The sequence below is a fragment of the Schistocerca americana genome, chromosome 5 (assembly GCF_021461395.2).
Source record: "Schistocerca americana isolate TAMUIC-IGC-003095 chromosome 5, iqSchAmer2.1, whole genome shotgun sequence".
Classification (NCBI taxonomy): domain Eukaryota; kingdom Metazoa; phylum Arthropoda; class Insecta; order Orthoptera; family Acrididae; genus Schistocerca; species Schistocerca americana.
Window position 1 is genome coordinate 556,967,653 of NC_060123.1, and position 27,736 is coordinate 556,995,388.

The 27,736-nt window shown below is 40.8% G+C and overlaps 1 protein-coding gene across 1 annotated transcript in view; it reads right to left on the reverse strand.

Moving 5' to 3' along the window:
* The window catches only part of LOC124615932 (macoilin-1), a 178,455-nt gene extending 150,719 nt beyond the window's left edge, over positions 1 to 27,736 (reverse strand). The window contains exons 1-2 of the mRNA XM_047144118.1: positions 27,400 to 27,736; positions 26,827 to 26,968 (exon numbers count right to left, since the gene is read on the reverse strand). Coding sequence (XP_047000074.1) covers positions 26,827 to 26,968; positions 27,400 to 27,479 — 222 coding nt within the window. The 5' untranslated portion in view covers positions 27,480 to 27,736. The remainder of the gene's footprint in view (positions 1 to 26,826; positions 26,969 to 27,399) is intronic.

Consider the following 27,736-nt stretch of genomic DNA (forward strand, 5'->3'; position numbering starts at 1 on the left):
GGTGCAGAGGCTCGAGGATCCTGCTCGATGAGTTCTCCAGAGGTGTCTGCATTCTCTCTCAGTCAGTCTGCAGACTCCAGGACAGTAAAATGGTAGGCGGTGTGCACTGGCGAAACAAGAGGTCGGCCAGCTTAGGGTATCATGCAATGACACCGTTGCAGAGTATCTCCAAGTCGGCAAAGAAGAAGACCATTTGTCTTTGATATCTTGGAGCCTTTGTGGTTGGAAGATGAAGATTCAGATGGTTGCTGGCTGGAGGGACATAAAAAGTCTTCACAGAAGTATTCCTTCTGTCCTTTCCAGCCTGCCAGTTGTGTAGCAAGTGATTTTGCTGCTAGAGGCAGAAATATGGTGATTTGTTGCACAACTGGAGCAGAAGGAGATGGGATGTTACTGTGACACTGGGCGATTTTACAAGCATGGTAATGAATTTGAGGTTGTGAGTTTGCATGGCCGTGATCTTTGTGGAGTGAGGTGTAGCAAGAATGGTACTTTAAATGCCAGATGGCAAAACGCAGCACTGTCGACCAGCCAACAACTTGTGAGTGACAGGGTAAGGCACTTTTTCCTTCACTCAGACCTCCTGGATGGACTACTCATCAAGATACATGGGACATTCTTGGGATTAGGATGCATGGTCGCCATTGCAATTTGTACAGCGGGGAGAAGGAGATGGACAATCAACCTCACGAGCAACCCTACCACAAGTAACACATTTGGCTGAGTTTCAACAGGACTTTCGAGTAGGGTTGTAATGTTGACACTGGTAGCAGCACATTGTGTTCAGTAAGCTCTGATCTTTGATGGAGGCACTACTCTATCAAACATGAGTGGGGGGGGGGGGGGGGGGGGGGGGGGAAGAGTGCATTTAGGCACTAAGGAGGCATAAATCTTTTTCATCACCCAATGGACTGCAGTGACGCCCTGATCAGAGGGATAAGTTTGGATTTCTCCTTAAGTCAGACCACCGAGCAGCCCAGCACAAAAATAACACCACACAAAGAATTCAGTGTTCGATGGGCCTAGACACAAACAGGATAGCCATGGAGGAGCAAAGCTGCAAGAAGTTTTTGTGTTTGATAATCACAATTGGTCTCCAAAAGCAAAGTGCTATTATGTAAATAAGAGCAGGATGTCACAGGGCCTGCAACTGCATCAACACCTTTCCGAATATTAACGGATTAACCGTAGCGAAGGACTGACCATCTTCAGTACATGAAACCACAAGGAACCGAGATGCAGCTGGGAGAGTCTTTGAATCTTTAGCCTCATTTCGTTTATGTTTAGCAGACATAGACTGAGAAGGTGATTGGCTCACTGCGAGAAAATCTCCCATGATTGCCAGTATCTCCGATGGCATGCTCCTTCCAACTGGGGGGCCCCTCAGAGGAGGGGGGAGGGGCTCACCTGCCTTAGGTGATTCTTCACACCACTTCTGATGGAGGGATCAATTGGCAATTTGGGAAGGTCACAGCTCAGACAATCACTCATACCTGGCCTAGCCTGTACCAGGGGAAGCGTGCAAACCCTATCTGTTGACCCAGGGCTGAGAATTACATGTTACCCAGTCACCTGTTACAAGCCAGACACATAGGCTGGCCTTTCTGTGCACATGCAGGGAGAAGAAATAAAACGGAACCTCTAACACCGAGGCAGAGGAAGGATAGGAGATGTAAAATGAAGAAAAAAGATTTTAAAAAGGTCTGTTTTGATGTCAGACTACTGAAAATTCAGAACACACTCCCAGAAATATTGCAGACATGTTCCCCAAGGGAGGAGAAAAAGAATAGCAGGAGGATAGACACGCAACACAGAAGGGACAATGTGCTGCAAAGCCTGGAGCCCTGTAGTAGCCAAGTATGAATTCACCAAAGAGTAGTGAGTCTCCTGGGGGACCACAAGAGAGTTGTGAACCCCCTGAGGGGTTAAAAAATTAATCAAACTTTATTTTGGTGCATGAAATATACTATTGATTTGAACACTTGGTGGATTCGGCGAGTAAGAAGATTCATTAAAGTGTACTTTTGGTAAATTGGATGCTTCAGGTTGTCATTTATTGATGTACAATTCCAGTATAAGGCTGCTATATGCTGGAGAAAATGAACTTTCATTGAGTCAGTCTGATCGTAGACTCCGTGATGGATGCACAACTGATCATCACAATACCTATTCGCTGATAATGCTAGAATCTCTGCAAATATCATATTGTGAACCTTTTTCAAAGAAGATTCATAACAACCAGAAAAATTTGAGACAGATCAATGAAACTCTGGCAAATCACCTTAAAAATTTCAGCAAATATTGTATAATTGGGCAAAATTTGTGTTTAAACACTCAATATGGTACCCCGTTAACAAACTGACATGTGTTGTAGCTGCAGCTTCAGCTTCATCTGATGTGCAGATGGAGGCAGATGATGAGTTTGATAGCAATTTTAGTCTTCTTGCAGCTTATCCTCTTAAAATCCAGAGGGTCAGTGCATGTGATTTAAAGGGCTATCTCAAACACAAAGTTAAACAGGTACAAAGTTCAGTAAGTACCCACGCTGCATCAGCTAGTAGCTTCTATCCTGGAGAGCATGTCCAGGTAAATGGGAGTGCATGAATTATTAGTGCAATCAAAATAATTGCAATCAGCTGCTGTCAGATTTCAAAGAAAAAGATGCACACTTCTACCCCTTCATATTCTCACACTGGTAACAACATAAAATATCTCAAGCAGCATTTTGTGGATCTGACAGAATGGATAAAACAGAACGCTGAAAAGTGATGGGAGTGTTCAAGTAGCACCAGAAAGCAGGCTGCAGTTCTTTTTGATAGAGCAGAGACTCGAGTGTTTAACTTTTTGAGTATGATGAGTTCAGTAGGCTCTGCCCTGGCTGAAGGATTGTGTCTGACAGAACATATGTATGTCCAGGATTTTCATCCAAACCCTGGATCGATTTCAACCAAATTGGTCACACAAATAGCAAAATTCCCATGTATCAGCTCCAACAAAACTAGAGATATAGGCAAAAATGTGTTTTCTGAGCCCCTGCTGTAGAAGCTACCTTCACAGCAGATGTTTTCCATGGTAGTAGTATCGGCTGGCCTTATTGACTCACTTTACAGGGCAGCCTATGTGCCAGGGGCAAGGAACAGTTTTCCAGCTCCCAACGTGTAGGTTGCCCTGCCCTATCACATGTGTTGTGTTGGTGTAGTGTGTCTTTGTTAAGACACACTACACCAACACAACACATGTGATAGGGCAGGGCAACCTACACGTTGGGAGCTGGAAAACTGTTCCTTGCCCCTGGCACATAGGCTGCCCTGTAAAGCGAGTCAATAAGGCCAGCCGATACTACTACCATGGAAAACATCTGCTGTGAAGGTAGCTTCTACAGCAGGGGCTCAGAAAACACATTTTTGCCTATATCTCTAGTTTTGTTGGAGCTGATACATGGGAATTTTGCTATTTGTGTGACCAATTTGGTTGAAATCGATCCAGGGTTTGGATGAAAATCCTGGACATACGTATGTTCTGTCAGACACAATCCTTCAGCCAGGGCAGAGCCTACTGCTACGCAACGCAGCCTACTAGTCACTCAAAAAACTGTTTTTAAGCCCCTGATGTGTAAGCTACTATGCACAATACGCCCATACCATTGCAAGAGTAGTTTCAACCTGCTTTATTAGCCTGTTTTGCAGGTGCTACATGTGTGGATGACCATGGCGGACAGAGGAGGAGATTGATGAGGGGACAGCAGGGCATGAGCGGATGGACAGGGGGGAGAGGAGTGCAGGAGGGGATGGATAAGGGAAGAGGAGGGGATGGATAGGTGAAAGGAGGGGATGGATAGGGGGAGAGCACGCCAAGAGAGGACCAACAGGGACAGGGTAGGGCAGGAGGGGACAGAACGAGACATGTAAGGAGAGAAGGGGCAGGAGGAGACGGTTGGTTGGTTGGTTGGTTGGTTGATTGGGATTGAGGACCAATCAGTGAGGTCATCAGCCCTATGATCTAAGGTGGCAGAAACAAAGGGAACAACAACATTCTCCAGTCAAGGTGAAGGGAAAACTAGCAAACAAAGAGGTAAAGGAACGTTGGGGCAGCAGGAGGAGGAACGAACAGGAGGGGAGTGGGGGAAGGGAGAACCAACAAGAGGACGAGTGCCCCAGAAAAGCTACGCACATTGAAGCACCAGCACCGACACCGATCCATACCAACCCCCACACCATTTCACGATCATGACACGATGGGGAAGAAGACACAAGGAAGGGAACAAAATTGCACAACAGACCACACAAAACATATGGGAAAAGGCAAAAGGCAGAAAGAACCTGGCTGATGTACAGGCCAGGCCAAAGCCTCAGTAACCAATGCCAATGCTAACTGTGGGACTCCAATATCGGAGGGATATTCAAGGACTTAAACCTGGAACGACAAACCTCTTTCACAAAGAAAATGTAGGACAGACGTAACTATGCAAGTGTGATCCATTAACACCTGGGACGATAAAGAAGACAGAGCATATCTAGTTTGAATGCCCAAAAAATGAAGCACTCCAGCAAATTATGTATCACAAGAGGGGACAGGAGAGAACTGACTGTGGAGTAAAAACCCATCAACCTAGAATGGCCAATACGAAGATGGCAGAGGGTGGGAGATTCCCACCAGGAGAGACAGGGGGAAGAATGCCACATGGCGAGTCTCTTTGTTTGCATGAAGTTTATTAGGCAAAGGGGTAGTCTCCCAAGAGCCGACCCATGACTGAGGACATCAGTGTAAAAAAACAATGGCATCCTGAACTCCTGTAAGTGTGTTCTGAACAAACAACAGAATGCCGAAGGAGTGATGGACGCTTCCGCATCCCAGAAGAAATCCATCCGAATCTGCAGCCAAGAAAACAACCAAAGAGGGATGATGAGGAGAGAACATTGGAATGAGGACAAGGACGAGAGATGGAAATTGCAGTGGAGAGAAGCGAGGCGGAACCCAACCTGTAAACCCTCCCGATGCCAGGTAGCAATTGGGAGACATCACGAAGCCACAACATGAATAAAATGTGACCAGTAAGCAGGTGAAAAGCAGATACTGATGGCTTAGGAAATCAGGAGCTCGGACCACAACTGAAAGGAGAGGGGTCCCAGCATCAACCAGAAGACTATTGACAGGCCTAGTGCAAAAGGCACCAGTGGCTAAACAGATACGACTGTGTACTGGGTCCAAGAGAACCAGCATGGTGGGATAGCAAGTCATAAAATTGACAACCATTGTGCAGACGAGACACAACAAACACCCAGTAAAGGCAGATAAGGGTCAAACAACCCAAGTCCCAAGAGGTGTGGGCAAGGAAGCAAAAACACTGAGTTTACAAAAACAGCCAGCCATCTGATATAGGACAACCAAGTACAATTGTTGTCAAAAAGAAGACCCAAGGAACGGAACTGGGGGACCACGGTCAGGAGTTGGGCATTGAGGTAGAGCTCCAGATCAGGGTGTACATAGTACAGTGACATAAATGCAACACCCTCGACTTACGCAGAGAGAACTGAAAACCTTGCGAGTGTGCCCACACGGAGGTGCATCAGATGGCACCCTGGAGCTGACGTTCCACAGAGGCCACCAAGTGGGAGCTAACCCAAATACAGAAATCATCCACAGACAGAGCACAGCTGACCAACAGTCCGGTGGCAGCTACAAGTCCATTAATAGCAACGAGTAAAACAAGGACACATAATACAGAGCCCCATGGAACTCCATTCTCCTGGGTCTGCAGCGAGCTGAAAACAGTGTCAACCCAGACTCCGAATGACTGGTGGGATAGGAACTGGTAAATAAAAATCGGGAGGGGGCCCTGAAGACCCCACACATAGAATGTAAGGAGAATATGACGGTACCAAGACATGTCGTAGGTCTTATGAAGATTGAAGGAAACTCCTATGTGATGGCAGCAGTGAGTAAAGGCCTGCTGAACTATGGTTTCCAATCGAAAATTGTCCCTCCAGAAAGCCACATTGGTAAGGGGACAAAAGGTCCTGAGATTCGCTGTCCCATTGAGTGGGGAAAATTTCTTGGAGTCAAATACGGTTAAACACCTGGAAGACATATGGTCGTTGTGGATGACTGAGGTGTTGAAGCAATTGGTTATGGATAGAATTAGGGCCAGGGGCTGAATCATGGGAAGAAGAAAGGGTCAGTAGAAGTTCCCATTTCGTGAAAGATTCATTGTAGGATTCCACCTGACAAGCGGTAAAACATAAGTAGAAAGCTTCAGCCTGCTGTTTCTGGAGGAGGGAGGCAACAGGATAGGAGGCTGTCACCAAAGCCATTGCAAGATGGATGGTGAGGTGTTCTATGAGATCACATGGAAATATCATTAAGAAGGCACATTCTTCGTCTGCAAGAAATTGATCAATGAAAATCCCTCGACTAGATGAATAAACACTACCCCACAAAAGGTGATGGGCATTAAAATCCCCAAGGAGGAGAAAGGGAGGATTGGGTTGTTGAAGGGGGCAGTTAGGGCAGCAGGTGCAGGTGGCCTGTCTGAGGGGAGATAGAGATTGCAAACCATGACCACTGAGAGCAAGTGGATCGGATGGCAACTACTTCCAATGTGGTACACAGAGGGATCCTTGTACTAACAACACCTGTATGGACCAACATGCAAACTGCACTGGAAGCCATCAAAGGGCTAACCTGGTTCTGACAGAAAGCTTGGAACCCATGGACGGTAAGTGAGTGAAAATCAGTAAAATGAGATTCCTGGAGAATGAAATAAGTTGCTGAGTAAAAGAAAGTAAGGGACTGCAACTCCAAGAAGTGACAGTAGTATCCACTACAGTCTCGTCAAATACACACAAAATAGGAATCTAAATAGGAGGTGAATGAGCTGGAGCCAATCACACTGGCTGGACACCATCCATTACCAACGTGGACCAGGTGCCATCCATAAGTAAAAGGTCACGCTAAGGTTGTGAGGGAGGAGAGGTCGTCTGTTTCCCTTTCTAATCTTTCATAGGATACAGAGGGCAGGACACAGACGAAAAGCACCCTTCTGCAAGATCCGGAACTGAGAGGGAGCGAGCGACCTCGGAGTAGACAGACTGCGGGTCCAGCAGCCGAGGGGTGGCAGCAGGCCTTCAGCCTGGGAGAGGCCATGAAGGGAAGGAGGGGTGGGGGAAGGGGCCGAAGAAGCGGGACTTTTCTCCAGCCAGGGGGAGGGAGGTGCACACAGAGAAAAGGGATGCAAACCATAGGGGGAAGGGGGGTGGGGAGAGGAGAGGGCAGTGGGACAGGGATACGGAGGTGGGAAGGGGGGTAAAGAACATAACAGAGGCATGCCATTCACATGGGCTAGAGTCGGTCATATTTGTAACAAGCCTCATCCTAAGATAAATGATTCAGGGACTTGTACTCCTTTACCTCCTTTTGCTTCCTATAAACTGGACAAACTGGCAAGCATGGAGAGTGATGGTTGAGACAATCAAAACAAATGGGTTGTGAAACACAAGGGGCCCCTCACCGACACATTCATCACATAGAAGGTCTGCTGTATACTGGAAAGACACGTGCCCCAAAAGCAAGCACTGAAAACACTTCACGGGTGGTGTGACATACAACTTCATGTTACACCAATAACACATAACATGACCTTCTCTGGGAGGGTATCAAACTGCAAATGCCACAGTAGGGGTGCCAATATCAGTGTGATTGTACTTATGACTTCTCTGAACACACCAAACAAAATGAACACCCAGTCGTTCCAGATTGGCCTGGAGTTACAGTTTGAAGAATGAGGTTCCTATGAAAAATGCCTCCCTGAACCATATTCAAAGCCTGATGGAGAGTAATGGACACTGATATGTCACCAAGATGGTCACAAGCACAAAGAGCTGCAGACTGGGCAGCAGAAGTAGTTTAGATCAACAGTGAACCCAACCGCATCTTACTGAGAGACTCCACTTCGACAAACTTTGTCTTCAATACATACCACAAAACATAATGGCTTGGTGGCAGTGAAAGTGTCCCTGTTAGTCTTAGTGCAGACCAGGTAGCAGGGAAAGTGTTTCACTCCAAGCTGGTGAGCCTTGCCTGCACCCAGGTGTGGTCTGGAAATGGAAAGCCACCAGATCATACAAAGCAGCATTAAATGATCCCTTACTAACCAAAGAGACAGCCATAGAAGAATGGCCAACTTTTTTGAACTTGATACGTCTGATACGCAAAACATCCGCCCCTTTCCAGGAGTTACAATGCTCCACATTGACAAGCAACCACTCCTGGGCATACATGGAGAGGTGATAGCTCAGGCATCGGAAGTGTGATCCCTGTGTTGGCAGGGGACTCAGCCAGGTGGGTACATAACAACCCCACCATACGGACTGGCTACAAGTGCTGGTTACCTAGTGAGGCAGGATAGGGTGACTATGACGGGGAAGGATGGGAAGTGTGGGGGAGGAATCCACACCAAATATGTTATACTCCATTCATCATAAGAATAAACCTCATGTAAACACTACACTGTGTATTCTTCCACGTTTTCTGGAACCTCATTGGATTTCGTTTCACATGGAGCAGAAGCCAATCTGTCTTGAGTACAATCAAGCACGATAATGAGGATATGTTTTATGCTGTGTGTTAGGCGTACATCAACTCGGCAATAACACGGAACAACAGTCTTACTGGGTGCATTTAACTTGGAAAGCACTGGCCAGCCACCTGGTCCAACTAAACTGCAATGATGTGAACAGTTGTAGTAAAGAGGAGCACAGAACAATATAGTCTTGAATGTCATTTAATTTTTGACCTGAAGGAAATAATGGTAAAACACAGGTGATAAGCTTCTTTGGTAATCTGAAGGAAAACATGCTCTAGATCTCAGCTAACATAATACTATAATTAAGAACAAGAGTGATGAAAATTCCTGACTTTAACAAAGGTGTATAGTGTATTTTAATATGACACTATGCCATCTTAGGCAATTTATAACACTTAAAACACTTGATAATGGCACTTTGAAACTGAAATTATGATTTTGTAAATGTAACACTGTAAATAAACAACAGTCTAATGGCAGTACTGACTTCAAAAAAATATATTATGACTGTGGCCCCACATTATTAACAAAGGTATTTTTTCTGCATGAGCTATGTGCGGCGTAAAAGCACACTGCTGGGATTTCACTATGTAGTTAAATGTTGAAGCCACTGTAGGTATTACAGTCAGTTAGTTGTCTGGTAATCTCTGAACTCCTTCCATATTGGACTTCAAGGAAAGTGGTACATTTCAATACTACTACTGATAACCCTCCCCCCATGAACCATGGACCTTGCCGTTGGTGGGGAGGCTTGCGTGCCTCAACGATACTGATAGCCGTACCATAGGTGCAACCACAACGGAGGGGTATCTGTTGAGAGGCCAGACAAACGTACGGTTCCTGAAGAGGGGCAGCAGCCTTTTCAGTAGTTGCACGGGCAACAGTCTGGATGATTGACTGATCTGGCCTTGTAACACTAACCAAAATGGCCTAGCTGTTGTGGTACTGTGAACAGCTGAAAGCAAGGGGAAACTACAGCCGTAATTTTTCACGAGGGCATGCAGCTTTACTGTATGGTTAAATGATGATGGCGTCCTCTTGTGTAAAATATTCCAGAGGTAAAATAGTCCCCCATTCGGATCTCCGGGTGGGGACTACTCAGGAGGACGTCGTTATCAGGAGACAAAAAACTGGCATTCTACGGATCGGAGTGTGGAATGTCAGATCCCTTAATCGGGCAGGTAGGTTAGAAAATTTAAAAAGGGAAATGGATAGGTTAAAGTTAGATATAGTGGGAATTAGCGAAGTTCGGTGGCAGGAGGAACAAGACTTCTGGTCAGGTGAATACAGGGTTATAAATACAAAATCAAATAGGGGAATGCAGGAGTAGGTTTAATAATGAATAAAAAAAAATAGGAGTGCGGGTAAGCTACTACAAACAGCATAGTGAACGTACTATAGTGGCCAAGATAGACACAAAGCCCATGCCTACTACAGTAGTACAAGTTTATATGCCAACTAGCTCTGCAGATGATGAAGAAATTGATGAAATGTATGACGAGATAAAAGAAATTATTCAGGTAGAGAAGGGAGACGAAAATTTAATAGTCATGGGTGACTGGAATTCGTCAGTAGGAAAAGGGAGAGAAGGAAACATAGTAGGTAAATATGGATTGGGGCTAAGAAATGAAAGAGGAAGCCGTCTGGTAGAATTTTGCACAGAGCATAACTTAATCATAGCCAACACTTGGTTCAAGAATCATAAAAGAAGGTTGTATACATGGAAGAATCCTGGAGATACTAAAAGGTATCAGATAGATTATATAATGGTAAGACAGAGATTTAGGAACCAGGTTTTAAATTGTAGGACATTTCCAGGGGCAGATGTGGACTCTGACCACAATCTATTGCTTATGAACTGTAGATTAAAACTGAAGAAATTGCAAAAAAGTGGGAATTTAAGGAGATGGGACCTGGATAAACTGACTAAACCAGAGGTTGTACAGAGTTTCGGGGACAGCATAAGGGAACAATTGACAGGAATGGGGGAAAGAAATACAGTAGAAGACGAATGAGTAGCTCTGAGGGATGAAATAGTGAAGGCAGCAGAGGATCAAGTAGGTAAAAAGATGAGGGCTAGTAGAAATCCTTGGGTAACAGAAGAAATATTGAATTTAATTAATGAAAGGAGAAAATATAAAAATGCAGTAAATGAAGCAGCCAAAAAGGAATACAAACGTCTCAAAAATGAGATCGACAGGAAGTGCAAAATGGCTAAGCAGGCATGGCTAGAGGACAAATGTAAGGATGTAGAGGCTTATCTCACTAGGGCTAAGATAGATACAGCCTACAGGAAAATTAAAGAGACCTTTGGAAAAAAGAGAGCCACTTGTATGAATATCAAGAGCTCAGATGGAAACCCAGTTCTAAGAAAAAGAGGGGAAAGCAGAAAGGTGGAAGGAGTATATAGACGGTCTATACAAGGGCGGTGTTCTTGAGGACAATATTATGGAAATGGAAGAGGATGTAGATGAAGATGAAATGGGAGATATGATACTGCGTGAAGAGTTTGACAGAGCACTGAAAGACCTGAGTCAAAACAAGGCCTCGGGAGTAGACAACATTCCATTAGAACTACTGACGGCCTTGGGGGAGCCAGTCCTGACAAAACTCTACCATCTGGTGAGCAAGATGTACGAGACGCGCGAAATACCCTCAGACTTCAAGAAGAATATAATAATTCCAATCTCGAAGAAAGCAGGCGTTGACAGATGTGAAAATTACCGAACTATCAGTTTAATAAGCCACAGCTGCAAAATACTAACGCGAATTATTTACAGACGAATGGAAAAACTGGTAGAAGTCGACCTCGGGGAAGATCAGTTTGGATTCCATAGAAATGTTGGAACACGTGAGGCAATACTGACCTTACAACTTATCTTAGAGGACAGATTAAGGAAAGGCAAACCTACGTTTCTAGCATTTGAAGACTTAGAGAAAGCTTTTGACAATGTTGACTGGAATACTCTCTTTCAAATTCTAAAGGTGGCAGGGGTAAAATACAGGGAGCGAAGGGCTATTTACAATTTGTACAGAAATCAGATGGCAGTTATAAGAGTCGAGGGGCATGAAAGGGAAGCAGTGATTGGGAAGGGAGTGAGACAGGGTTGTAGCCTCTCCCCGATGTTATTCAATCTGTATATTGAGCAAGCAGTAAAGGAAACAAAAGAAAAATTTGGAGTAGGTATTAAAATCCAGGGAGAAGAAATAAAAACTTTGAGGTTCACCGATGACATTGTAATTCTGTCAGAGACAGCAAAGGACTTGGAAGAGCAGTTGAACGGAATGGACAGTGTCTTGAAAGGAGGGTATAAGACAAAAATCAACAAAAGTAAAATGAGGATAATGGAATGTAGTCGAATTAAGTCGGGTGATACTGAGGGAATTAGATTAGGAAATGAGACACTTAAAGTAGTAAAGGAGTTTTGCTATTTGGGGAGCAAAATAACTGATGACGGTCAAAGTAGAGAGGATATAAAATGTAGACTGGCAATGGCAAGGAAAGCGTTTCTGAAGAAGAGAAATTTGTTAACATTGAGTATAGATTTAAGTGTCAGGAAGTCGTTTCTGAAAGTATTTGTATGAAGTGTAGCCATGTATGGAAGTGAAACATGGACAATAAATAGTTTGGACAAGAAGAGAATAGAAGCTTTCGAAATGTGGTGCTACAGAAGAATGTTGAAGATTAGGTGGGTAGATCACGTAACTAATGAGAAGGTATTGAATAGGATTGGGGAGAAGAGAAGTTTGTGGAACAACTTGACTAGAAGAAGAGATCGGTTGGTAGGACATGTCCTGAGGCATCAAGGGATCACAAATTTAGCATTGGAGGGCAGCGTGGAGGGTAAAAATCGTAGAGGGAGACCAAGAGATGAATACACTAAGCAGATTCAGAAGGATGTAGGTTGCAGTAGGTACTGGGAGATGAAGGAGCTTGCACAGGATAGATTAGCATGGAGAGCTGCATCAAACCAGTCTCAGGACTGAAGACCACAACAACAACACGCTGATAACGAGGCGATAAACAACAGAATCCCAATTCATGAAAAATTTCACATGTTTTCCTCCTCCTTGTGATGTGCTGTTCTGCATTTCACCTTTGTTCGGCAATGACATGTCACAAAGCTTCGTGCATTAGTTCCAGTATGTTTGGCAGCTTGAATGTCTTGTTATTTTGCACGACAAATCCCTTAACTTGGCTCCAGATCAATTCTATTGGGTACAGATAGTAGTGTGCAGTGACAACTGTAAAAATGCAGTATTTGTACAGCGTGTTCGACATCTTGTTTCTACAATGCTTACCACTCTGGCTTGTGCAGGACCACATCTGTCCTATAAAGCAGTGGACGTATTCAAACAAAGGCTTTTGATTTTTCATATTTCTCCAAAAAATTTAATTGTGTAATGTTTTCTTAACTTCAAAATCTGTAGCAATCGTTTGTAATATATCGATAATTAAGAATGTGCATTTCAATGAAAGCCAGAATTCTGTGTGTGATATGTAATTAGAAACTGGAATACTTGCATTTTTCTTGAAAAAAAGATGGTTAAGTATGAGTTAATTATCATATACTGTTAAATTTCAAATTTAAAAGATTTAGGTATTCAAATGGGGAAAAAAATTGTTGATCACAAGTTTCATACCAATGCCCACTGGCCCACTCAATTATCTGATCATGTTTCTCAGCAAACACAAAAGCTCATTTTTCCCTGCAATGTTGTGGAAAACACTAACAACAACTTGTTTCTAGCCATTAATGGTTTCCATGCATGTGTTTCACTACGAATCAGGAAGCAGTGTCAACCATTTGCACGATATATATGAACAGTGAGACAATTAGCGCACAAGTAACACTTACAGAGACTGACTGTAGACGATTTTTTTAAATAAAAATGACATGGCTAAAGTATGACTAAGAAAAACATTGATGGCTGTTAATACATCAGAATGTCTTAAAGTTTCACTTACAGTAACACAGTAATAAAATATCTAAAACATAAGGTGGACCTACTTCCAAGAGCGGAACACCACCAGTGTACAAGAGCTACAGCTGCTAACCAATCATCGTGTCTCTTTGTTGAAATCAGGTTTATTCTTATGATGAAGTATCAGAAGGGAGTTCTTCCACAAATGGCTCACACTATGGGAGAAAATTTAGGAGTTGAGGCCCAACCCCAAAGTGGGGTCAACAATGCCAAAATGGAAGGCCATAAAGGAAAAAGCAAGGGTAACAATAACCAGAGGGAAACAAAAAACCAGGTGATTAGCCAGATCGACATAAGCAATACACCAAAAAGGGGAAGGAGAATGGACAAAGAGGGATGAACACGGGGTAGGAAATGCAGCCAGGGACGGAAGAGTGGGCAGCAACAGCTTGGGGTCCTGTGTGCACCATGTACAAACTCACGAAAGAACAAAGCTCCCCAAGTTGAGTTTTGTAGTCATTCTCACAAATCTATCACTGCCTCTAAACCAACAATATGTTGGCAATACAATTATCCAAAACCAGCCTTTCCGAAAGTTGTTGATGAATTTAAATGACTGCAGCTCTAATGCTATAAAAGCCAGTATTTTGGCTTGCAAACCAAATAAAGATATCCAAACATGAGGCTTGGGAAAAACTGTTAAATTCTTGAAAGGCTTCATGATGCACTTAAGAAACCCACACGTCACTTGGGAAACTTTACTGAGCAATTCACTAGCAACCAGCTGGCTTGGGAATATGGGAAAAGCCACAACCCACTGTGGGACTTTCCTAGCTGTTGGGTGCAGCCCCTTGGTGATGGGGACGTCAGCTTTTTACTAACCGGCAAAAACCACCAAGGAGCAACACAAGCTCTTAGTTACACTGTGACTGACAACTACTTTAAAACCCTAGGTTTTCTGGTGCACTAGACAGCTAGAGTGTGATATTAGGTACTAATTAAAAGTCGGCTGTGATGGTTGGCAGATCCATAGCACAGCCCGAGGCCTAGGTTAGGCTGACAGTCGCAGCTCAGCTGCGAACTGCCAAAACTAACAAATGTGGAAGCCAGATAAAGACTGTGGTAACAGTTTCATCTGTAGTACAGCCTAAAGTTTACATTTGTACCATATTTAACAAACTTCTAGTCACAAAAAATTAGAACTGCAAAATTCAGAAATCTTATATTACAACAATACGAGAGAAGGAAAGTTGCTACTCACCATATAGCGGAGATGCTGAGCCACAATAGGCACAATAAAAAGATTCTGTGTGTGAATCTTTTTACTGTGCCTATCGCGGCTCAGCATCTCCGCTATATGGCGAGTAGCAACTTGCCTTCTCTCGTATTGTTACATTCCATTCTGGATTTTTCATTGTTTGAAATCTTATATTAGATACCGGACAAGTCCTTCACAAGTATTTTGACCCATATATAGTACATAAAATACAAAATGCAAGGGGAAGCATAAGTGATACCCTGAAGCCTATTGATTTGTATGAAAAATTAATTGTAGACCTTCAAAGAGAAGAGAAGAGCATTCATGAAAATTTGATATTTTGTAGCGAAAACAATGCTTTTCAAACAATAGTTAAAGCAAGTACATATCAGGTGTGTCTTCTGACATACAAGAGTTACGTTAAAAAACTGTTTTTTTTTTTTGCATCAAATTTCCTTTTGGGCAACTTCACTTGGTCTACCTCAAAAACTATGAACCCAGAAGTGATTAAACTTACAGGTTTTATGAACAAGTTACTAGACAATAAGGTCACAAAAGTAGAAGTTTGTAAAACAAATCAATAAAGAGATCAAGATACTTTGGTAACAGTGCACTTAATGATATAAAAAGGAATATTCAATACTAGTTGTCGGCTACAAACGTGAGACATGCGCCAAACATTGTAAGCAATATGGTGACTACATGGTTGTATCAGGGTAAATTTTTGAAATGGGCTTAACTACAGATCGATCTGTCACAACAAGCATGTTTTTTGCTTTCACATTCACTGCCTTTGCCAACTCTCAACAAAACTGCCATATCCCAAATTAAACTAGGGCTCAGGCAACCTTATTGGTCATTCTGTCAGCACATCTTTGTTTCTGCAACCACTAAGTAAGTACTAAAATAAGTAAGTAACCTTAAAAAATCATAACAACAAAATCAGTAAAAGTTATTCTGATGCTCTACATACCAAAAACCAAATGTAATCAAATTGTACCCTCTGACAAAAGAAATCATTAGATTTGGTGATTCTCATATGCTACTGTATATTAAAACACAACTGGTTGCAGCCAATATTCAGAGATGCCAGGTTTGGAAATAAGCTACTGGTAATAGGGACAAGAGAAATGGGGAGGGAGCCTCCTCCAGATTTATTTTTTTTTTAACTGACACGAAAAATCACGATTTGTAGCCTAATTATAATGTTTGAGGGGAAAAAGTATAGACCTTTAACATTTGGTATGAAAGACAACAAAGGGTGCTGGAAATTTAAAAATTACGTCTCAGGGTTACATTTTTCAAAATATAAAATGCAAGTGTTATTTTAAAGCGAAATGTTAGCAGAGTGTGAAATAAGATCAATCGGTAATCAGAGTGAAAGGAATTTTCAAAGAAGAAAAAATGACTTGAAACTCATTATTTACACACAAATAACTACATATGCTTTGTACAAGATAAAAAATGTAATGATCTGCAAACACAGAGCAGAGCAATTAGTACATCGCTAGCCGCTTGGGAGCTGCAATTGCAGTTGCTAATGATGCGTTCAAAAACTTGTGACATAGGCCTAACTGTGAAGACACGAGAGACACATCTAATAAAAAAATAATTTGGCAGAGGAATGATTATATGAAACTTTACATTTGTTTACCTATGCCTGAAAGAGATTAACAAAGCATCAGAATTAATATAAATGGTACTCAATTGTTTTATACTTGACAGTGATGTTACATCATGAACATCAGTATGTGAAATCACAAGACAACTATAAGTTTACGCACCCATATTAGTGAATTTAGCAAGGCATCACTGTAGCAGGGAAGGGGATTACAAAAGGGTCAGATTACACCCGTCTGCTTTGACCCATTACGTCACCAATATGGCAGAAACGACCATTCCCAACATCTCCAATATGGTGCCTTTGACGTCATCACATACACACAACAACAAACTCGAAAATACATAAAAAAAACAACAAACACATCTCCCTCCAACAATATAATCAAACTAATGGGATCAGCACCAGAAATTGGGGGTTTTTGGGTGGGTACAAACTAAGTATAAACATAAAAAACCACACAACATGATCCCAAACCACACAAAACGACGACAGAAAAACACAAAATTCCCACATTCCGCTACACTAACAATATTCACCAGAATCAGTCACTTCCCTTCACCTACATAGCTCCACCGCAATTGTTGATACCGCAAAATAAAAACCAATAACACCCAAAAATTATAGTCAGACCGCAACTATTGATACCACAAAACCAACAACAAAAATTGAAATCTGTCACTTCCCTTGACCTATATAGGTCAATTACAACTGACGATACCAAAACACACCTACGATGACATCCAATGGAATCGAACACTTCCCTTGACCTATATAGATCAACTACAACTGACGATACCAAAACACACAGAGCTATAATGACACATTGGACTCTGACAATTCCCTTGACCTATACAGGTCAACAACAGCTCATGATACTAAAACGCATCTACAACTACAAAAATTGGAATGGGATGCTTCCCTCAAGTCAAGATTTTAAACATGGCTGAAACAGCAACTGTTGAAATTCTTCATGGTAAATGATAACAGCCAAACCGTTGCAGGATAAATATTTATTAAAATTCTTGACCACGGTTTCGGTATACCTAAATATACCTTCTTCAGAAGTAAAATACATTAAAATCACATCCTGCAGTGGAGAAACATAAAACAATTGTTGTAACTACTGACAATGCCTTTGGCACAATTGTTTCATGTATCTCCACTGCAGGATGTGATTTTAGTGTATTTTACTTCAGATGAAGGTATATTTAGATATACCGAAACCGGGGTCAAGAATTTTGATAAATCCCGTAAGTCACATAAATCAACCACAAGTGACGATACCAAAACATCAAACACCTACACTGCAATAAATAAGACCGTACCAACAACACATGAAAAACCCCAAAAAACATCACAACTCACAAACAAAAAACTCAAGAAAACGCCTACTTACCACGAAAAATCCGGGCGCTACACATTAGGTCAGCAACCCCAATCAAACACAGCCACAGCCTCAAACACAGTCCCCCCCTCCCCCACGTGCAAGTGCGCGCGCTCGCACACACACAAATTAAAAGAAAAAAAACAACCAAAAAATTCCCAACCCACCCACAACCTATCAGCCCCTCAAACTTCACTCACCACACAAAACAAAAATATGCTAACAAATAAAACCCAGAAAATAAATGAAACTCAATCACACACTACAGCTCAAAAACAGGCTGGAACAAAAGAGGTCCTCCACAACATAATCATAAACAGTTCCCCCACCCAACCCACCTAAATCCATAATCATTACCAACAACCCGCCCCGCCTTCCACATACAAAACCCTTCTCCTATACATTTTACTACCAGCCCTCAAAAAAAAGAGATTGCAGGTTAGAAGAACACCTCTTCCCCCTCCCTATGACTGATTTAACCACCCCCCCCCCCCCAAAAAAAATTCCTCTACTGTATTAGTACATGCCCCAGTTTCATAATTCTTGAACCCTAAACTAAGCTTTACAACTAATGATCGTAGCCCCTCTTCTTCAACCCCCTCTATGAAGAAAAAGCATCTGACAGCACCGTACTCCCCTCCTCTATATACTCTTCAATTAACCCCACCAATTCCCTGCATACCCCCCCCCCCCCCCCACACACACACACCTGAAATAACAGCCTTCCACACCCATAAACCAACCAGAGACTTACCCCTCCCATATTTTCTCTTCCCAAACTGTGATTCATCTATCTTGACCACAACCCCCAGCCCACCCAACTTATCTTATCCCTATAATTCACATATTCTGAACACACTTCTCTTAAAAAAAGGCCAGCCTAGATGTCTCAAACCAGGTGCCGTGTCTAATGGAGTTCCATAGTTTATCCCTCTGGTACTGCCATATGTAATAGTCCCTGGTCTGAGATGCTGGAACTCTCGCCAATCGCATATTCTCTTTATAGAGACTGCACTTGACTACTTCAGCCAGCAGTCCAAACATTTGCAAAAATTTTATGAGGGATCATGTCTTCCCCCATCTCAGCATGCAACCGCAAACTGTTAAATTACCCTGTCATATCCATACCTAACAAAAGCAGCAAATAAATAAATAAATAAATTAATTAATTTAACACCTTACCGCACAACAAACAGCAAACCAATAACACCAATCGACACCGAAATCACATAAACAAATGGTTCAAATGTCTCTAAGCACTATGGGACTTAACATCTGAGGTCATCGGTCCCCTAGACTTAGTACTGGGGCCATTCCATGCCAAGTGGTCTAATATCAAGAAATGTTCCCACATGACCATCATGGATTTTGATTAGATTTTGTATGAACATTCACACATGTTCTCAATGAACACTGGTACAGCTTCAGTTTCAGAAATTCAATACTTGCAGAGATATAGTCACTTGTTTTAAACCATAGCACAGCTTCCAATAGTGCATCCTTGAATTTTCAGCAACTTTGAGATAAGATATCTCTGTAATTATTTGCACGAAAGAAACAAAACTTGGCCATCTTATACAACTATTAGAGCTCTTTAAAGTAAAATATTAAGAAAAGGATTTCTGAGCAATTTTCATATAGATAATTTGAAGCAAAGTTGGGCGAAAAAAGAGCTGTTTAAAAAATAAAATGCGAACTTTAGTTTTTTATATCTCCAAAAGTAATTGTCAGATGTACATGAAACTTTGCACACCATAACTCACCAACACAAGGTCTTAGAATATAAAATTTCATTCTCCTATTGCTTTCCACTATTTCACAAATCTAGGGTAAAGTTGACGATTTTTCTAAAAGCACTAAAAATGGTATTTTTAGTCAAATATTTGAAGAAAATGTTTTCTCCAAACTCTTCTAAACTATGGTCATTAGAAAGAGCATATTCTAAACTATCTAGAAAAGTGAATTTGGTTTTGTAATGCAAGCATATAAGGCCCTGAAAAGTAGCATCATCAAAGAGGCGCACTGGAAGTTTGAACATATTTTTCTGGCACTCAAATTATACCTGAAACCTTTTATTATGCCCAATAAATGTTTATTAGATCCTTGACTAATTGAAATAAAAAGATCTGGTAAATAGGCAATGCATCAAGTGATGTAAATTTTCCAATCAATATTGCACAGATTTTAATACCTAGGTGTTGTAACCTGTGAATTTTTGTCTTAAAGTTATTAGGGAAACATGTAAAATTGGTTGGTTAAACATCTGAGAGTTTTAATTTTGTATTTAATCACACTTAAATGTAGCCTACGACCTTGGTAAACACGTAACCACTAGTTTCACAGAGAAAATTCACAAAGTTCACTGTTTATAGAAAATATAATGGCAACAATTACTTTAACAATCAGATTGTTTCATTATTGTGAGCCTTGTTTGAACAATCAGTATTTCAGTGGTGTGTTTGCAGCGTAGTGAGTGGGTTCTCTTGACTGAGTGTGGCTTGTTAAGTGATTCGTAAGACCATCAAAGTTTGTAATCTAATTTACAAAAAAATTGTTTTGATTGTGTCTTTTATAGCATATATCTCTTTTTAGATTCAGCAGCAATTTGTCTGAAATTTAAGCAGATTATAATTTGCACTTAGAGGCCAAATACATTATTTAGTTACTGATTAGAGATGTATGCAGACGGGAACAGCATACCTTCCTGCTCAATTGGGCAAGGACATCGTGGAATAGCATTGTGTCACTTTCTTTGCCAAAAAAGCTGCTTTAAAATGGTTTACGGATTTTAGTGATGAGGAAAGAGAGTTGTTGGTCCGACGTTCTGAAGCAAAGCTGGACAATACCTCTCAAGTTTGCCTGCACCATGAAGCCCTGTTATTGACACAATAAAATAGGTTACAAAAAAAAATGCTTCAATCCCTTTGGGAATGTGAATCATAATGTTAAGGCAGGAATTCACACTCTTGATACTGAAACAGCTAATAAGGCTTCTGATATGTTGAAGAAGCAGCTTGTTAATAACATAAAGCCAGGTCAGAAAATTTGTCTGGCTTGCAGGACTACCTTAAATAAACACTTGGACGAACCTTTATCAGCCTCATCATCACATTCTGATGAGGACTTTACACCAAAAGAAGAATTAAATAGTAGCTTATTGTCTATCGATATTTCACCCCTGAAGAGAACAGTAAGCTACAGAGATAAGCCCCAATATGTGAAGAAGAAAATTCAAAAGGCTCAAAATGTGATTAAAAACAGAATTGTAAATGCAATGGGAGTAAACCGACAAATTGAAGATACTAGTGAAATTAAGGAATGTGGAAACTGCGCCGACTATGCACATTTGCTGACTGAACTGAAAGCCAAGATGCAGAATGCAGTTCATAAAGAACAGATGCAAATTTTAACCTTGGCACCTGTAAGTTGGACAGTCAGACAAACAGCAGCTCAGTTTGGCGTGTCCAAAAGAATGGTGAAGAATGCTCGGAAGCTTAAGGCAGAGAAGGGCATTCTGGCACTTCCCGAAAATAGGCAAAGCAGGAAATTACCAGCAGAAGTTGCTAGTAGAGTGCGAAATTTTTTCGAAGATGATGAGTATAGCAGTGTGTGCCCTGGAAAAAAAGATAGTATTTCAGTTAGACTTTTAGATAGAAAGCCATACATGCAGAAAAGATTGTTACTTTGCAATTTACGGGAAATATATGTTATCTATAAGAATATAAATGGTCTAGAAATAGGGTTCTCAAAGTTTTGTGAACTTAGACCCAAATGGTGTGTAACAGTAGGATCAGCTGGAATGCATGCAGTTTGCATCTGTGCAATTCACCAACATGTTAAGCTTATGCTTAGTGGAGCTGGTATACGTGAAAATTATAAGGAGATTCTCAGCAAGGCAGTTTGCAGTTTTAACTCTAAACAGTGCATGCTACATCGCTGTGAAAAGTATCCTGGGCCCTAAGCTATAGCATCTGAAATTGCCGGCTATTTCCTAGATCATGAGCCACAGGAAGTTATTGTGTTTAAGTAACGGATACATACCGATCGGGCCGCACTGGACACGAAGCAAATGGTAGTGGATGAATTTATTGAAGACGTAAAAAATAAAATATGGAGTCTGTCATGCCATCATTACATTGCCAAGCATCAAAGCTTGCATCTTAAAGGCCTTAAATGTCATCTGAAAGACGAAGAGCTGGTTGTTCTAATGGATTTTATCATTCAGGATGCTGTGCAAGGGGGACAATAGTCAAGCAACAATTCATCCATTTGTTATCTACTTTCATCAAAATGAGAAAGAAGAATCTTTAAGTTTTTGCATTATCAGTGATTGTTTGCGGCATGACACTATTACAGTTCACGTTTTTATCAAGGAGCTCATCAAATATATAAAAGCACGGTTTGCACAGATATACCACATTCATTATTTCAGTGATGGCTCCAGTGCTCAATATATAAATTTCAAGAATTTCCTAAATTTGTGCTATCATAAGAATGATTTTGGAATGACAACCGAATGGAATTTTTTTGCTACTAGTCATGGGTAATCACCTTGTGATGGGATTGGAGGTACAACAAAGGGGTTAGCAGCAAGAGCAAGCTTGCAACGGCCACTTAATGGACAAATTCTTACTCCCCTAGATCTGTTTCACTTCTGCTCTGAAAACATTAATGAAATTAAATTTGTTTTCGTCAGTAAAGATGAAATTGAAGAAAATATTGTGTCATAAGAAGAACTTGGACAAACTGTAGCAGGCACTAGAGAAAATCATCACTTTTTACCTATTGATGAAACAATTCAGGTCAGCAGAGTTTCAAATGATTGTTGATCTTTACTAGCTAAAATGGGTCACAGTAATGGAGGAGGCATATTAATGTCTGCTTTCCAACCAGGACAATATGTTGCATGCATCTATGAAAACGTGTGGTGGATTGGGGATATCTGTGAGACCTCCACAGAGCAAAGGGATGCATTAATAAACTTTATGCACCCACATGGTCCAGCAAATTCATTTTATTGGCCACCAAGAAGTGACAAGTGCTGGGTTCCGGAACACCACATAATTGCAGTTATTCCAGCTCCATCAGTAAATTCGTCTGGCCGGCAATACACCATTCCTCTTGATATTCATCAGAAAATTAATGTAGCATATAAAAAATAAAATAGGTTATAAGAAACAATCTAAGGAACCCATGAGTGCCTTCTAATTTTACACAGGGCACTTAAATAATTTTACTATCAGGCTTGGGCACCTGTGTAAAGAAACCCTTATCAGGCTTGGAATCCTGTGGTAAAGAAACCCACCCGTGGCTGTTGTTGCTAAGCTATCGGGCGTGGCCCCTATGGCAATGGGAATGCTGGTTTTCTGAGGCGAAATGAAACTAGCAGTGGTTACGCCACCATGGACCATAGCAACTCATTTATACACTTCTTTTCCATCAGTAAGCTGGTGTTGTTCATTAAACAGGCAACTAATAATTAGATTATTATGCAAATAAATTTTACGGTTTACATTCATTCTTAAAAATAATTTTTGAGTGAGTGAGTGTGTGTGTGTGTGTGTGTGTGTGTGTGTGTGTGTGTGTGTGTGTGTGTGTGAGAGAGAGAGAGAGAGAGAGAGAGCGCATGTGTGTGTGTGTGTGTGTGTGTGTGTGTGTGTGTGTGTGTGTGTGTGTGTGGGGGGGGGGGGGGGGGGGGGGGGGGGGGGAAGGTGACAATTAAGAAATAACATTGTTTCTATTTTTATTCTTTTGCTATTCAGACTTAAGCTAGGTCCTATTCATCAGGACTTCTTATTTCACTTATCCCAGACATTAATAAATATGTATAAGGCAAAATAAAAGATTTCAGGTATAATTTTAGTGCCAGAAAAATGTGTTCGAACTTCCAGTGCGCCTCTTTGATGATGCTACTTTTTAGGGCCTTATATGCTTGCATTGCAAAACCAAATCCACTTTTCTAGATAGATAGTAGAATATGCTCTTTCTAATGACCATAGTTTAGAAGAGTTTGGAGAAAACACTTTTTTGAAAAATTTGACTATAAATACCCATTTTTAGCACTTTTTGAAAAATCGTCAACTTTACCCTAGATTTGTGAAATAATGGAAAGCAATAGGAGAGTGAAATTTTATATTCTAAGACCTTGTGTTGGTGAGTTATGGTGTGCAAAGTTTCATGTACATCTCACAATTACTTTTGGAGATATAAAAAAACTAAAGTTCGCATTTTTTTAAACAGCTCTTTTTTCGTCCAACTTTGCTTCAAATTATCTATACGAAAATTGCTCAGAAATCCTTTTCTTAATATTTTACTTTAAAGAGCTCTAAAAGTTGTATAAGATGGCCAAGTTTTGTTTCTTTCATGCAAATACTTACAGAGATATCTCATCTCAAAGTTGCTGAAAATTCAAGGACGCACTATAGAAAGCTATGTTATGGTCTTAAACAAGTGACTGTATCTCTGAAAGTATTGAATTTCTGAAACTGAAACTTTACCAGTGTTCATTGAGAACATGCGTGAATGTTCATATAAAATTTCATCAAAATCCATGAGGGTCATGTGGGAGCCCCTAGACCACTTGGCATGTAATGACCCACTACTTAAACCTAACTAACGTAAGGACACCACACACATCCATGCCTGAGGCAGGATTCGAACTTGCAACCATAGCAGCAGTGCGGTTCCAGACTGAAGCACCCAGAACCGCTCGGCCACAGTGGCTGGCTCACATAAACAAAAGACAAATTAACTGATAACTCACTTAAACCAATTTCCGTTCTTCAATCACAGGCAATGCAAATTACTTCACACTACAACCAACAATACTCAAATGATCCCAATACACCAGATAACACTCGGACCATGGCCACATCACCAGAGGACACCACCAAGCGCACCAAGACAACATCTACAACACAACCAACTCGTAAACTAAACTCCACGCTGTCGTAACATCACACACCACAACACCCTAAAACGTCACAGGTCAAAGCCGACGGGTGGGATCAGATGTCTCCATTAATCCCAGAGAAGTGTCTGTGTGTATATTATATAGTCTACATTACTTCTGAAACAATCACAAAAAGATGCAACGAAAAACTTCGTGCTGACATACTAAAATAAATCAAATAGTGAATTCCATAATTTTAGAATGGGTTTCCGTAATACTGCAATTTGATCCAAGAAATCATGATAAATACAGACAAACTGTAAACTGTAGCATGTCTGCAAACATCACCGAACAGCCAATATCGACACACAATGCAAAAGCCACAGACACCATTAAGTGCACTTTAGCCATTTACTTCTACTTGGGAGAAATTTTGCTGCGTCAAATTTTACCAACAAATTTGAATAGCATTTGGAGAAAAAATAGTGAGCCAAATGACAAAACCAGAATGTTAACAGTGTAATTATCTCGCCAAATTTTGCAGTTTTATGACAATTATCCAATAATTAAAACAAACAATATGGTTCCAGGGACCCCAAACAATTATGTTTACATATACATACACACGACAACTGAAAATTCGTACCAGAATGCAAATCTCTGTGTACTGCTCTCTAAGCAGATACACTAACCACTATGCTACTCTGGCACAGTGACTGAGGCATTAATGGGAATTTGGACTGCGGAAAGAGGCGTGCTAGGGTAGTCCATGCATTTGTGCAAAGCCACTGTGTCAGGGTGGCATGATGGTTAGTGCAGTTGCATAGTGAGCAAGTGACTCAGGTTAGAATACAAGTCTTGATACAAATTTTCATTTGTTACTTCAGTCTGCATATACATATAATTAGCACTTCAAACATGGCTAAAATTTCTGAAATGCTGCCAAAATATTTGAGTATCCGTAAGATCCCCACACAAAGTGCTACAATTTAAACCTGATTGTGTTGAGTGGGAAACAACTACAAAACTAGACCACCTGACAGAAAACCATCCATACTTGACTGGTAGGATATGGATTTGAGCCTCATGCCTCTCAAATGAGAATCCAGCACCCTAACCACAGTCATCTCACAACCCGTCAGAATGCTTTCAGTAATTCCATTAACAATTAGCCAAATCACACAATGCATCAATTGGCTGCGAGCTGAAAGGGCAGTCCTCACATAGCTAGGAATAATGCATTATGGCAGAATGCCAGAGATAATGTGTTATGTCAGCACATTTCCAATTACAATATTTGATGAAATCCACAGCCCCTTCATCATACACCCTTAAAAACTGTAGTATATTTCTTTCCTAACAGTAGACTGGTAGTTAACCTTAATTTTGGCAGCACCACACAATTTATCATAAGTGAAGGCACTGGAAATAGAATGTGGAGTACTGCAGCATGTCACAGTACATTTAATATTATTGACATTACATTATCGTAAATGAGATTAATATTTTACAGGGGACATTATAAAATGTGGTTTAATGATGGGATTCCCACTTAATAATACTTAATTTCTTCGCTATCGATTCCCTAATGGTCTTCAATTACACTACGGAACAAGACACCACAATGTTAAGTCAATGGCCTAATATACCAGAGGACAGCATTTCTAACTCCCACCCACTCATGAAAGTGTTTGGTTTGAGGTTTAGACTTACCATAATTCACAGCAAGTATACTCCCCCAATCTGGGAACATACTCTGTCTAATGACCTTCCTTCTTCAGTATCCATTAATCACATGGAGTACTACATAATTATTATGAGACACACTAGATACCAATATTTGTCCCTTATCAGACACTACAAAAGATTAAATAATTTACTTCATGTAGGCTATTATCAGGAAATCCTTCATACGATAGGTATACTTGAAAAAAAAAAAAAAATAGCTTCTCCACAATTAAAAAAACAGACATGATACAGGCAATGTCCGCTTATAGTTGCAGGCAATAAAGGGGTATTTTTGTCAGTGAAATTACTATCCTTTGACATTGTATCCCGTCGCCAATCACAAGACAGTAAACTACAATGATTTGGCAATGAACATCTCGCTAAATATCCACCATATCTATTAAAGCAACTTCATACAAAACATGGAACTTACCAAGCCTTGGAACTTGAACGAGTCGTAAACACTTCGAAGAAGTAGCCAAAACGGCAAGAGGAATTCAAATCTGAACTCCAAAATAAAATCAGCTAGCAGCACTACACCCCATACCACGAGGAACTTTAAATATAGCAACGTACTGAAAAGAAACAGATATTACGAAAGGTTAACTCCAATATCACCACTATATTACAAATACTCTGTCACAAGTACTATGATCAATTTCCTATCACTATTTAACTATCAAAACAGAAAGAAACAATTATATGGTAAACTTGGAGTAAGTGTTATTCATCTCACAAAGCATTTCTAGTTATGAAAAACAGGATTAAACACATGTCGCAAAGTGGTAAATTGTGTATCCACACGGGAAGCATTAACATCTGTATCCACGAAATAACCCTACAGAATTTAAACACTAAAGATCGTGTAAACGGCAATAGTATGCACAAACAAATCCGATTCGATTTTCTCACACAACGAATGTTTAATAATCAGTAAAAAAGAAACGCATTGTTGAATAATTTTAGCTGCTTCGTTGATATGACAAATATACTACAGTGCTCTCACCTTCCATAAATACCCTCCGTTATTTTATTTCGTTTGACAGGTCTACGAAGTTTGCCACATTCGGCATTTCTTCTCTTCATATTCCTTACAACTAACACAAGCTTTTCGAAATTTCACACACGCAGCTGTCAAATTGTGGATAATAACGTTCGTGACACTTGAAAATAAACATAGAAGCTTTTTGTTATCAAGTACATAACCATATGTATTGTGGACTCGAAATTATGTACAGCAACATATACACTGAACAGTCAAACTCAACATTTAACTAATCTACGTGATGGCTACTGACAACAAACTCCTCCACAGGTTTTCGCGTACTGGATAAACAAATGAA